The 12,975-nt window shown below is 40.6% G+C and overlaps 1 protein-coding gene across 1 annotated transcript; it reads right to left on the reverse strand.

Moving 5' to 3' along the window:
• Positions 1 to 6,065: 6,065 nt before the first annotated feature.
• Positions 6,066 to 12,681, reverse strand: LOC112576018 (probetacellulin-like). Its single transcript, XM_025258215.1, has 6 exons — positions 12,100 to 12,681; positions 10,137 to 10,325; positions 8,746 to 8,801; positions 7,643 to 7,754; positions 6,729 to 6,821; positions 6,066 to 6,461 (listed from the first exon to the last, which is right to left on the reverse strand). The coding sequence occupies exons 1-6, from the start codon at positions 12,177 to 12,179 to the stop codon at positions 6,422 to 6,424; spliced, it is 570 nt and encodes a 189-aa protein (XP_025114000.1). The 5' UTR covers positions 12,180 to 12,681; the 3' UTR covers positions 6,066 to 6,421.
• Positions 12,682 to 12,975: the final 294 nt, after the last annotated feature.

Consider the following 12,975-nt stretch of genomic DNA (forward strand, 5'->3'; position numbering starts at 1 on the left):
ACACAGCTGAACCCTTTTGTTTTTCTCGTTACCTCCTGCTCCTGTGTTTTGTTTTGTTTTTTTTAACTCGTTTCATGTAACAGCCATACTTTTTACTACGCAGCTGCAGTTTACGGAAACTCACGTAAAACGCTTTCAACCAACGTTTCAGTGTAGAGCATAGAGGAGCATGCTGACAACAAACTACTTAATTATGTCCATATGTTCACGAGCTTTAATTGGCTGCAGCTCTTTCTGGGTGAGTGTACAACATACAGTATCAGCTGCCTCAGAATTCTAGATAACTTTGAATTTAATGTCTTATAAGGCGAGAAAAAACTTATTTCATTTTTATTATGTCTGGCGCAAGGAGAGGTGTAAGTACGAAATGGAAGGAAGAAAGATGAAAAAGAAATAAATAGAAATTCACCTGTGTGCTATATTGTCAGCATCTATAATAAAAACGTAGTAATAAAGTGCCAGATTTAAATAAACACGTTTAAATATCTTGATTTATAATTTTTATCTAATTATGCATAATTTAAAGTTTTTCGCGGTTGTGATGGTTCTGTTTTTTAAACTTTCTTTAGAATAACAAACAAGTACTTAATTGGATGAAATGTCTTCCTGCTGGATCCATGTCCTACTACATGCTGACGAGTTCATTGAGAGAACCTGCAGGACAAACACAATTAACTACATCAGGTTTTAAAAGTCGTTGAGATGCTGTGATCCAACATTCCCTATGACCAGCTCCTCCCAGTCTGACTTCATTTTCAGGATGAAAGATGAAGGAGTTTGACTCGCTTCACGTGTGTCTGTGGTTTGGTTTGAAGAAGATAAGAGGAGACTTTATAGGCAGCACGTGCAAGATTACACCGCAAAGTTCTGTCGTTGATACACTTTTGGCAAAAGTTTTAAGAGACGTTATTTGCAAGAAAATAGCTGAGTGTGCTGAAATTTCCAAAAAATTCTTTGTCACCTGCCTAGCATATCGTATTGATGCCGCTTAGTTTTGCTGTTGTGTAAACAGCTTACTTGGCTTTCGGAAACGCTGGGTGGTTTGTCCTTGCGTGTATTTTGGTAACCGGGTCAGTGGTTGGGGGTAGGCCTCTGTCTCTCAGAGATTCTAGCATGTATGTGGTATATTTCTGACATCAAGCAGTATATTGAAGTAGTTAAATGAACAATATTTTTATAATTAGCTTATTCATCATAAGACGTTCATTTCCGGTCATTTCGGAAACGTCTGAAGTTCTCTCCCCCTCCTCACTCCCACAAACGCACACACTCTTTCTCTCACACACACACACTCTCCTCCACACACACACACTTTCTCTCTCTCTCTCTCACACACACACTTTCTCTCTGTTTTTCGCTTGTTCTGTTACCGTAATAAGCAAGAGAAGTCATGCACTGTTCATTCTTCATACACAACTGCCATATTTGTCTAAAAAAGGTATTTGTCAACTGATGGTATCATGAAAGCAGAAATACTTCTCAACAAGTCGATCTTATCTGACTTTACATCAGTCTGCGAGACACTCATTCTATATTCTATATTCTATATTTAGATGCTTTTTTGTTTTTTATTTTTCACTTTTTTATCCTTTCTCCAACCTACAATATGTTTCAAAGTTTTCACAAGGCCCAAGGACTTCAACGCAACATTTCCTTCTTTCTTCCATTAAGGATGCTCATACTCTCTCTCACTCATTCACACACACACAAGCACAGAAAGAACGAGAGAAAGCGAGATTTCTCTTTTATGACACACTTGAAAGCGGAGAATGGTGGAGGGAGAGAAAAAACTCCATTCCCGCCCTGCTTCTGTGCTAATCTTTTTGTTCCAGCACTGACCTCTTTCCCATGTAAGTCCCCGGCAATGTTCGGGCCCAAGAAATGTCAGCAAAGGATATAAACCTTCGTAGGATCATATTCTCTTTGTTTGCTGCTGTGATTGGCAAGTCTCAACCATCTCAAAATACACTCCCACCGAGTTTCCACACTTGTAAAAACTCAGTCGTCATAGAAACAAATTTTGAATTGAGTGTGGTAGACTATCAGCTTATTTCCAGAAAGTTTAAGCCATCTTAAAACGAAAGATAAGAAAACTAGTGTATTTTAATTAACGTTGAGTAAATGTGTTAAGAAAGGAATTAAATGGTTGCTTGTTAATGTTTTCTTATTGAAAACAGGAAATTAAGTGTAAAATTTAAGAGTGTTAGAGAAGACGAAGGTTGGAAGAGAGAAACAGAGGAAGAGAGAGAAGAGAGAAACTGAGACAGAGCGACGTAGACAGAGAGACAGAAAGAGATTGAGATAGACGAACACAACAGAGACAGAGTGTGCTTGCAGACATGGAGAAAGGCTGGCAGACATGCTTGACCGATCGACAAGACGACAGGAAGACAGAATGGAGAGATTGAAAGAGTGAGAAAAGGATATATAAAAAAAATTCCCAGACAGCTCTCACAACTCTCCATGAAGTTGGTTTCATTTAAGATCTTAAGCAGGACATTAAGCACAAGTTCTAAGGCTTACGGATCCCTGGATGGTGTGAATGTAGGAGCTTGCAACGAAGTCTTAAGACTTAAGACTTATTTTGAAGCCGTTACAAGTAACAAACACATATAGTCTGACCCAAAATGCATCAGGCTTACGTCGTTCCAGATTTAATCATCAATTCGTCCACACATAATTTGCTGAGAATATATCTTTTGTCTCACTCATAGTAAGCCTGCATATGTCTTTACTTGCTTCCTTATTATCTAGACATAACTCGCAAGTCCGTCAGTGTTGACATGTCTCAAGTTTTGTTTTATTTCCTGAACAATTACACAATCATTAGCAACACACCTCGCCACACTGCAAACACATAATCCACTGTATTGTTGTTTTCTGTTTGCAGTGTTGAGAACATTTAATATTTCTTCTGTCCCTTCGTTGACTTGAAAGCGGCGGAGAGTGATGCTTTGAAACACAAACAGGAATTTTTGTAGAGACCTCTCTACACGTCTGGTAATGCGAAACCAGTAAACATTTTCTTCTGCACGACAACTTTATCAAATTTGTAAGTTATACAAAAACATACCAGCACTCTTTGACGAAACAAAAACCATTTTATAAGATATGAAATAACATAGATAAATGCATTTAAAAAATACTGCGATGAAATATTAAACAGAAAAAAAAAAAAAGACTACCTCTGAAAATAATTGGAATAAATGCCTCGTGACTGACATTATCTGTTTGTCTTTAAATGCTATATATATATACAGCTGTATATATATATATAATGTATTTAACTCTTACACACAATTGGTATCACAAAAAGGGAAGTTTTCATGCTTCACTCACAGGAGGGACCGCTCTTAGCACTGTGTATCCCACAATGCAGGGGAAACAACCTCGTTCTGTTTAAAGAAGCCACCAGACTCCTTACAAGAAGAATTAAGTAAAGATATATGTAAAGTGTGACGAGTCCCAAGAAGAAACCTTTCTGTGGTGCTTTCCTCGAAGGCTATGTATATATTTCCTGTATGGATAAAAAAAAAACCCGTAAAATATATATATAGTTTTAATTTTATTACTGTCTTCATTTACTTTTGTCTGCCCCTGCCTCTCATATTAATTGCAGCCAGTGTTTGTTAGTTTGATAGATTTTGTAGGTCAACATTCACAGGTATCAGAACTAATTATAAAAGTTTGTCCTTTATAGAAAAAAAAACCCCAACAACTCAAGAATACGTGGATAAACATTCTTTGGCAGGTTTATTTCTTTGGATACATTCTCGAGGATGCACAAGAGGACGAAGCTATCAATGCAGTAAAATCTAGTTGCTATCTCGCCTTCACTTTAATTATCGGCTTTTTGTGAACAATAATTCACTATATTTTTAAAGGAAGGTAATTACTTGGTTATCTAGCCGCAGGCAAGTTCTATTTATATCCCCACAGCCGTTGCCACATTTTCTAGGCAGAGGTGAAAATACTTCGCCGGGCCAGATTTTCCCTCCTGCACTTTACTGGAAACTCGCTTCGAAGACATTGCTATAGGAACATCCCAGCACAAACTCAAAATGCAAGTAAGGGATTTTATGGAAGTCACATAAAGTCCTATTTTTTTTTTTTTTTGTTGTTGTTGTTTTCCATAACCCCTACACCTACTGGCATATCCGTATGACCTTATTACCATCGATCGTTATCTAATCCTCGTCATTTTCTTCAAACACTTGCCAGCACTTTATGTTGTTCTTTCTTTAATTGTAATTATCTGATAACAGAAAACGATGACTGGCAGATGATAACTGACTGATGCTAGACGTTAATGTGGATAACAGAGGCTGATCCTTTTCGTGACATGTTAATCTTTGGCCAAACACTTGAAATAAAAGAGTGAGAGATATTTGCTGACAGAAACAGCCAAGGGATAAAGCATAAAAAGCACAATTTTGTTTTTTTTTTTTTGTTTGACATCTCGGCACAGCAGCCAGGGTCAAGATGACACTGCTGTTAACGACAGTATAAAATGTCGTTGTATGGGTTATTTCAGGGCGGCACGCGATACTCACTTGGCAAGCCAGGACTCGGACGATGATAAGCAACTGGAGAGACAACGGAGGAAAATTCTTTGAGCTTTCGTCTGTGTAATGCTCCACTGAAATTTTGTTAACTGGGGAGTCAGGTTTACGGCACCATTACGGCCCATGCCAAGCATTAACTCTTGCTTTCCCTCCTTATGTGTTTGTACGCGCGCACGATGGGATATAAAATTCACATTCATTTTCCACATTCCACATTCGCACAGCTTTTTTAAAGCGTTCACAGCAAATCATAAAAAGCTCATGTTCGTACAAATTAATTATGCATGCTTCAGTTCAGCTCAGAAGTCGGTAAGCAGGTTTTCCACTGCTGCGACCCTGTCGGGGGGTGCAGAATGTTAAATCAGTCTTCACTGCACATAGTTTATGAAAAGAACAGAGATGAATGTCACATACCGAAGAAGACCTGCACGGTATGACTGTGTATCAGAGGTTGAGCTAAAATCTCCAGGTCTTAAGTCGGACTTGCTGTTAAGTCAACTTCCCTAATTCTCCGTTGATTTTGAGTCTTAAGACTTAATTTAAGGACCTCACATGCAACCCATCCATGGATCAGGAGAGATCCACTGTCTTGGGAATTTTTTTAAGTGAACTTAAGAGATAAGGTCAATGTTGCATCTTTCTCAGCTACCAGACAGTTCAAGCTGCAGATTTTAGTGCAAAGATATCTAAATATGTCTGCCTTAGTTCTTGCGGGCAACAAGAAACATTGGTGGTCGTGAGGCTGGTCGTTCAAAGGGAAGAGACAGACACAACATTCCAACACAGTTACCGTAAAGAAAAGCACTCCACTGATCTGACCTGGGCTACACAAGCATTCTCATCTCTTTTGTGGTCCATAATGCATGTTCCCACTCTGCACTTTACAAATATGTCTGTATGTGTTATAGCCAATTCGAATCTTCGCGTTTGGGATGCAAAGACCACCTCATCAGCAGTCTATCAGCAACCACTGTCAGGTACAAATATTCACTATAAAATAAACATCGCTAGCTTCATTTTCAGGGTAAGCTGCTTCGGAGCAAGAATGAATATGTAGCCCTATTGATTACTCAGTTTTTTAAAACAATTTCAGATTTAACACACTGTCTCCATCACCCTCAGGACATTAGTCAGTGGCTCGAGGCTGCTGAGTATAAGTCAACACTGAAGCTTCTGTCATCCAGGAGGATGTCACAATACTTTTGGCGGGTACAGCAGCAGTAGCAGCAGCTTCAGAATTCCCTGGTCTTCCTGAATAGACAACTGACAGATTTCAAGTATATAAAGCTGTTTAGTCACTCCTTGGATTTGTTTATGTCATTTGTTTCTTTTGGGTTTCTTTTCCTTGAAAGGCGTAGGGGTGCGAGGATTTTCTTCCGTTTTACGCCCTTATTACAATAACTTGGATATTCCTGAATTCCGAGAAAAACATTTTTGTGAAGCCACCCGTAGACCAGTCAGAAGCACCACTTGTTTTCTAATCGTAAGCACCATCAAACATAATCAAACCTGGAACCCATTCGGAACTACCCGTAACTGTCATAAACATGTCAGAAACAGGGATGTCGGGTATCTTGTTTTTCTACTCCATGAGCATTTCACAAACCAAGGTATCGGGTATCTTGTGACAGTACTGTCGACGTGGGATCCAAAGGTGAGACTGTGTTGCAGTTTTTTTTTTGCGAACAGCCAGCCAAAGTCGGGTGGAGTGGTTCGACGAGCCAATCAAAGTTGGACAAACGGTGTATTAGGCAGCTGCTAGGACACTTGAGGTTCGGATCTGCTAGAAATGTTGTTACTTGTGGAGTTCAAAGGTTCCAACTCCATCATCTCAACACACGTACTGCCGTTTTCAGTCAGGTATTCTTCTTGTTCAGCCTTCCTTGCTTGTGGCACCTGAAAACCCACAATACTTAATAATATTACTTCATATTTTGATGTGTGATTTTTCATGTATACGCTGCATGCTGCTGTTTAAAAAGATTGTAAAAATAGAAGACTGATATGATGCAACATTTTATTTACTGTAAAGTTTTTTTATGAATTATTTCCTACATTTCGGCCACAGAGTATTTAATGCATCGGTTTACCACATGACGCTACCCGCCGCTCTGTCCGTCACAAGTCACGTGTAAACTTTGCCCGGGTGCTACCCACCCTTACCTTGAGCTGGGTTGGAGGGAGAGAAACACTGAGAGGTCGAGCCCTCTTCTGGGATCTGGGTTCTTCATCTCCTGCAGTCTCTGTCGTTTTCTCCTGCACACGAACAAAGGGAACCAATAACCACGTGTGCTCTGTCAAAGGTCACAGTGCTTGCTCTTTGAAGCACATTTGCCGTCTGTGCAGGGTAGACAAAGGGTGTGAGCGCGTATGTAAACGTGTGTGTGTGTGTGTGCGTGAGAGTAAAGGGTATGTGCATGAGAGGAAAAAGAAAGAACGTGTGTGTATGTGTGTGGTTTCCTGCCTTTTACATCTGTTCTTAATCACTCACATCTCAAGGCAAGCTTTTGCCGAGAGTGTTTTTTTTTTTTTAAAGGAAAACAAAGGAGCTTTTGGTATACTTCAAGCTGTTAAAACAAGGTTCTAGCTCTCATTAAGCTCGTTTAAACAACGGAGCGTTTTATACACACGAGGGTCGCAAGTGAAACTTATTGCTGACGTCATAGGCACCTTGCTCACCTTGAAGTAGTAACTTTGACTTCGCCATATTACCTTTGCGATCCTGTCTTCCCCGACCCTCCTCACCTATCTCGAACCTTTAAAACTCGACTATTCCTCTGTTGGCTTACCAGTCATTACTACTGTGTCAAGTCCTTCTAAAGCGCCTGTCAAAGATCTATCAAACTTAGTCTGACCCACTTAGGGTCAAACCAGTTTTCAGACTCGCTGTCACTCAAGTCTCAGACTTTGTGTCAAGTCCTTTGTGTGTACCGAGGACCTCAGCTGTTGTCATATTAATGTACTGTTATATTATTGTATTATATTATTATTGCATCGGGTTATGGGAGAGGGACGATAGAGCTAATTAATAGTAAGCAAGTTACAACAATAACTAAACTTCGCAAATATAAACTGACTTTTTCCACTTGTGGCAGCACACGCTGATAATGATGATAATGATGAGCAGAATGAAGAAGACGCCACCGATGATCAAACCCTTGACCATGCTCGAAGAGGACATAAAGATCACTGCAACACAAGTTATGATGGCAGCTTAATGAGTCATTATGTAAAATACAGCCTAATGAGTTGCTATGTAAATACAGCCTAATGAGTTGCTATGTAAATACAGCCTAATGACTCATGATGTCAAACTAGTTACAGTAAGACAGGAAGGAGTAGGTCATTCTTTAGACTGACAACTGTCATATTAACGGGAAAAATATAGTCTCGTGGACAAAAATAAAATAGATAAAAATACTGAAACGTTTATTTATCATGCTAGACTTCGGCAAAATATTTATTTTCATATCTTATTAGTCTTCGTGAGTATGAACAGTAGTATATGCTTGTCACCATGGCAAGTGTTGTAACTATATAACAGCCGTTATGTTAGCACAGCCATCATTGACAGCTGTTGTGAGTAAACACCGATGGCCTGGTCACATATCGACAAACAGATAAGGCCAGGTTTAAATTTCTACAGATTTAAAATTTGTAAATGTAAGCTGAAGACAAATAGCAATGTCTAATTAGCACCTTTTAACTTAGATTGCCTTTGTTTTCTTTCTCCGTACAGAAATTATCGAAACTTATATTACTTCACTTCCTACTATGTCAAATTTACCTAAACAGACTGTGTAGAAACATCTTCATGCAAATAGTGATAAAAGGTCGGTATACCGTCTATGTTCACTGAGCATCGGTGCGTGCAAATATCGCAGACATCGGTGAAAATAGGTAAATATAGGTTATCAGTGGTTTGTGCAAACAGTGGCGAAATGTGTGAAAATAAGCGAAAATATGTTTTAGGACTATAAATAGAACATTGTCAGCAATTCAGCTGTTCATGAATGAACTCTAGTAGATGAATATTGAAGAAAATGTAATCAAGAAAAAGACTCAGTTTTCATAACACGTCAGTTGAAAAGGTGTCTTGCAGCTGGAACAAGTACAGTCGACATTAAATTGTTTATTAATTAGTGTCGGGAGACAACATGTGACCAGCTATGATACGTACAATAGTAGTCCAGAGACAGCTGTTCACACCTGGCGCCCTCGTACTTCTCTGGACACCTGAAACAGCAAGAAACATGAAAGTATTAGGCATCTTTTCATCTTTATTAACTAAACTTCCTTTTTCCATTCTAGTCCACACCCCACCCACACGCCTCCACGTGCACAAACACACAACACAACTCATTCAGGGTTTGCCGATTGTATTAGGTTACTCAATGTACCAGTAAAGGGCCCAATGATTCATGAAGCAAAATATTAAAATAACCTCCCCAGAACATCCGTTCATCTACAAGCTTACAGTTTGTGTATCAATAGCAATAATAAACACCACTGCCAAGAATAAGAAGAAACGAATGAACGAACATTTCTACAGCGAATCATTTGTTCGCAGTATTGCCGTTTATGCGAATTGACATCTCATTCTCAACACTTTCCTTCTTTTACTGAAAGAATATACAATCATATAAATCTGTTGAAAATGTTTGCCAAGCGAAAAGAGGCAACATTTTAATCCGTGTCATTCTGAGGACAAATAAAATCGGCGCCGACCATTTCATACACTCAAACAAAATATTCTCTGTTTGATAAAGCCAGCGTGGCGAAGATCATGTATACTTTCTTTATCTCCAGGGCTTTTATAGTTAGGTGTAGCCTGAATAGTCTGAATTCCACTCCATTGTGCAGATCAGTGCGGGACAGGATCCAAGTCATTGTTTACAACGGCGCAGTACTATAGACGTGTTGACAGGTACTTCCAGCAGGGGTGTATTTCTTTTTTTTTCTTTCTCTTTTTTTTTTTTTTTTTGATGTACTCACACTTGTGCTGTGTGTGGAAAGTTATTTTGTATGTAGGAAAATGTTTGTTGATAAAAGCCGTGCACAGGTTTAGGAAGTGCACACAAACGCTAGAAAGTTGCCCCGGCCATTAATTCTTGTCCTCCATTTGATGGAGGGAGGTACCTTGCCCCGTGCCATCTCATTATTTTCTGTGGCTAAATTCATTTCTTTAAAATAGTCTTGTCACCATTTCCTGTTGTTGTGCCTGTGATGTATGAAAATCGTTATTCATTGTCAAGTAGGGTTTCAATGACAGGGGTGGGGAAGTGTACAGCGGGGGAGGAAAGGAAGAACGTGGACTCCTGCATGTAGTCGGTGAGAGCGTTGTAAACTCTCCTAAGTACACATTGTTTTGAGTCCTGAACAAATAATGCAGCTACATCCGTGGCAATAGATGTCATCTTATGTCTACTCGAACACTGTTACAGTTCGGAAAGCTGTTGTTAATGTGCGTGCACAGGTGCGAAAAGGTGAAACAAGAAAAGCACACACACGCAAACACATCATAGTACGCACAGACACCTATCTCACCCCCCAGAACGCGCGTTTACTTACTCGCAGAAGGGAATGCGCATGTAGGCGAGTGACAGAGAGTAGCAGACACCATTCAGACACGCCGCCTTCTTTGTCTCCGCCGGGTGCACGCGCTTCGGTGACCGCGCATCTGTAGAATCACAAACTGGTTGGCCGAGCGCAGTGTCCGGCTCCTGGTCCTCCCTTGGACATCTGCATGGGCACAGGATCCTGCCGGGAAAAATAAACACTGACTGAGGACAGGACGATTATGACTGGGAGGAGAACAAATGAGATAATAAGGATAACAAACGGAAAGGATGGCAGTGGTTATATGGATAGCAGTGACTGCAAGCATCATGTGACTGTGTGATTATCAGGATAGCTATGACTGTGTGGTTATCAGGATAGCTATGACTGTGTGGTTATCAGGATAGCTGTGACTGTTATTATCAGTGACTGTATTGTTAAGAAACAGTGACAGTAGAGAAACTAAACAGTGACTGCGGGAGGAAGGACAGCACGTTCACTGCCTTTGGTCGTTTCATCTTTCCGCCGGTTCGTTCGTTGATTAGTTGTTGTTGGTTTTATTGGTTATTTTCCTCAGTGTAACTCCTTCTTTAGAACACTTTACAGTCATTTAGAAGTTTACAGTCATTTGAAAGAGTGTTCTATATCCGGTAGTTGTGGAGTCGTGCAGTGCGCACCCTCTCCCTCCTGCCTTCAGACAGTTGGATTCTTGTTTGTTGGTGGATGTCAGTGGGTGGCTCTGTTCAAGAATTAGAACAACTCTCGTGTATAGTAACTTAACCCTTCTGTGAGCTGATTATTTTGCGACTCATTCGCTGCCGGCTTAGTGAGGTAGGAAGATGCTCGACTTTTGGGGGAAAGGTGAGGGGCAAACTCCCTGCTGACAGTGATGTTCACATTTTTGCCTTCTCAGTTTCTTTTTCGAGGGGGCTGCTCCCCTCTTCTCCCACCCCTCCCCCGGTTTCTGGGCCACGGTTAATGCAACTACCTTGCAGTCAACCGCACAAACAAACAATTTAGTGAACAGCATGGAAAAGCAGGAAATGGCAGAGGTACGGCGAGCTGTCTGACTGAGAAAGAAGAAAAATAAATCTCATGGCAAAGCAGCTGAACAACTTGATAAACATTGTTATTACGACCCTCTTGGCTTGCTCCTCATTTATCATCTCCTATCTTTACCCTCAATGATTTCAATTCATTCTCTGATATGGAGCTTTCTATGATTATGATATATTGCGTTTATTACTTTTCGGGCTGCATTTGGTGACGACTCAAAACGGCAATTATCATCTCTGGTGTAAATTTATCAATGTTTATCTGATAAAGTTATCATAGTTAGACTATCGTTAATGTTTACAAGTAGGTAACACATTTATTTCATTCTTTCCGCACTGATCGTTTTCTCGATCAAGCAGTGCACGTGTATCTGAAGCCAATCAAAGAAGAAGAAAAACACTAACATTTAAAAATTAGGCAAAATTGGACTTTTCCTTACTGTCGTGTTAGGGTGTTTTTCAATATGATATACATATTTCGATGTTGATTTCCATGTATATGATAATTTTTTTTCAGATGGAATTTATGTGAGTTGCCTCCGTTATTGCTATTCACGTCTACAGAGCGTGCTCGCGAGCAGTTACACGCATGAATGATGCTCCATGGGGAGATCTTCTTCCAGGTAAGCCACGTCTGATTATACAGGTGTGTAGAATGCGGGTGGGGATGTAAGATGGCGTGGGCGAAGGTAGAATTTCTAACACTGTGGGGCAAAGTAAAGCGATGCCCTTCTATAGAATATTATTGTCACTGGCCGTGCTGTATCCACAAACACAAACATTCTATTTCAACTACACTTCATTCATGTCCTCGTTTTTCATCCGGCCTGAACTTATCTTGACCTACAAGGTCATGGTCAAGGTAAAAATAACGATATCAAGACAAATCCATGCACAAGCACTTTTAAGTTTTCACATACCTTCTGTACACGACAGGTATCCCTTCCCTTCTCTGTCCGTGGGGGTTGCCATAACAGTCGCAAACAACAGTAGGCAACATAATTGAAAATGCCGAGCCATGGTGGAAAACTTGAAGCTAGGTTTCTGTGTATCCCTGTCGTAGCTCGAAGAAAAACACGCAGCTGACAAACATAGGTAGCCACACACGTGTGAGAGACCGGAGAACAAGAGAACTCGCACCTACTTACTGTGTTCCCTCCAGGGCTTGACCTATAAGGTGCTGTGGAGGGGAACGCCTTGTTCTTTCTCACCTCAGTTTTTTAACCTAAGCACGAGTGTACACCACACATGATCCACACAAAGATTACTGATATATTTTTTTGGTAGTACTCCGTGCAATGAAAAGATGTAGAGGTTGTAGTATATAGTCCGAATGTACTCGACTGGCGCACGCTCTGTACAGCGTGAAACCTTTTATAGAAAAACAGATCTCCCACCTTTCCTTTCAACCACTCTGATATCAACTTTCAGGTCGGATACCCAGCAGGGAGGTATGAAGCGCATGCAGACAGCGTTGTTGATTCTGTTCCTGGTGTAGCCGGCGAGATTATTTCAACCACCAAACACTTGTGGAGCATGTCCACGCTCACAAAAATAAATCCCACATGTTCAGGAGGACAAGTTGCCGGTCCTGGAAAGTTGCACAGGGAGATATCATGTACGAGTTTTGTTTGCACCTTAATGCCGACAGACTGGGCTGGACGAACTGGTGGCCTGAACCCCAGCGGTGCACGCCTTCCACACGCGCACACAGACACGTACACGCACGAACACGTGTGCTTCACGCAGGCAGGTGAATCAGCGATACCGCGAACCTGGCGAATCTATTGCGCAGG

Source organism: Pomacea canaliculata, linkage group LG1 (assembly GCF_003073045.1).
Source record: "Pomacea canaliculata isolate SZHN2017 linkage group LG1, ASM307304v1, whole genome shotgun sequence".
In the NCBI taxonomy this organism is placed as follows: Eukaryota; Metazoa; Mollusca; class Gastropoda; order Architaenioglossa; family Ampullariidae; genus Pomacea; species Pomacea canaliculata.

Bases quoted from the DNA above. Each gene is read 5' to 3' on its own strand.
- LOC112576018 (XM_025258215.1), bottom strand. From the start codon at position 12,179: ATGTTGCCTACTGTTGTTTGCGACTGTTATGGCAACCCCCACGGACAG. The intron at 7,755-8,745 runs GTACGTATCATA...CTTGTGTTGCAG, and splicing joins GCTGTCTCTGGACTACTATT to TGATCTTTATGTCCTCTTCG. The intron at 6,822-7,642 runs GTCAGTTTATAT...GTTCGTGTGCAG, and splicing joins TGCTGCCACAAGTGGAAAAA to GAGAAAACGACAGAGACTGC.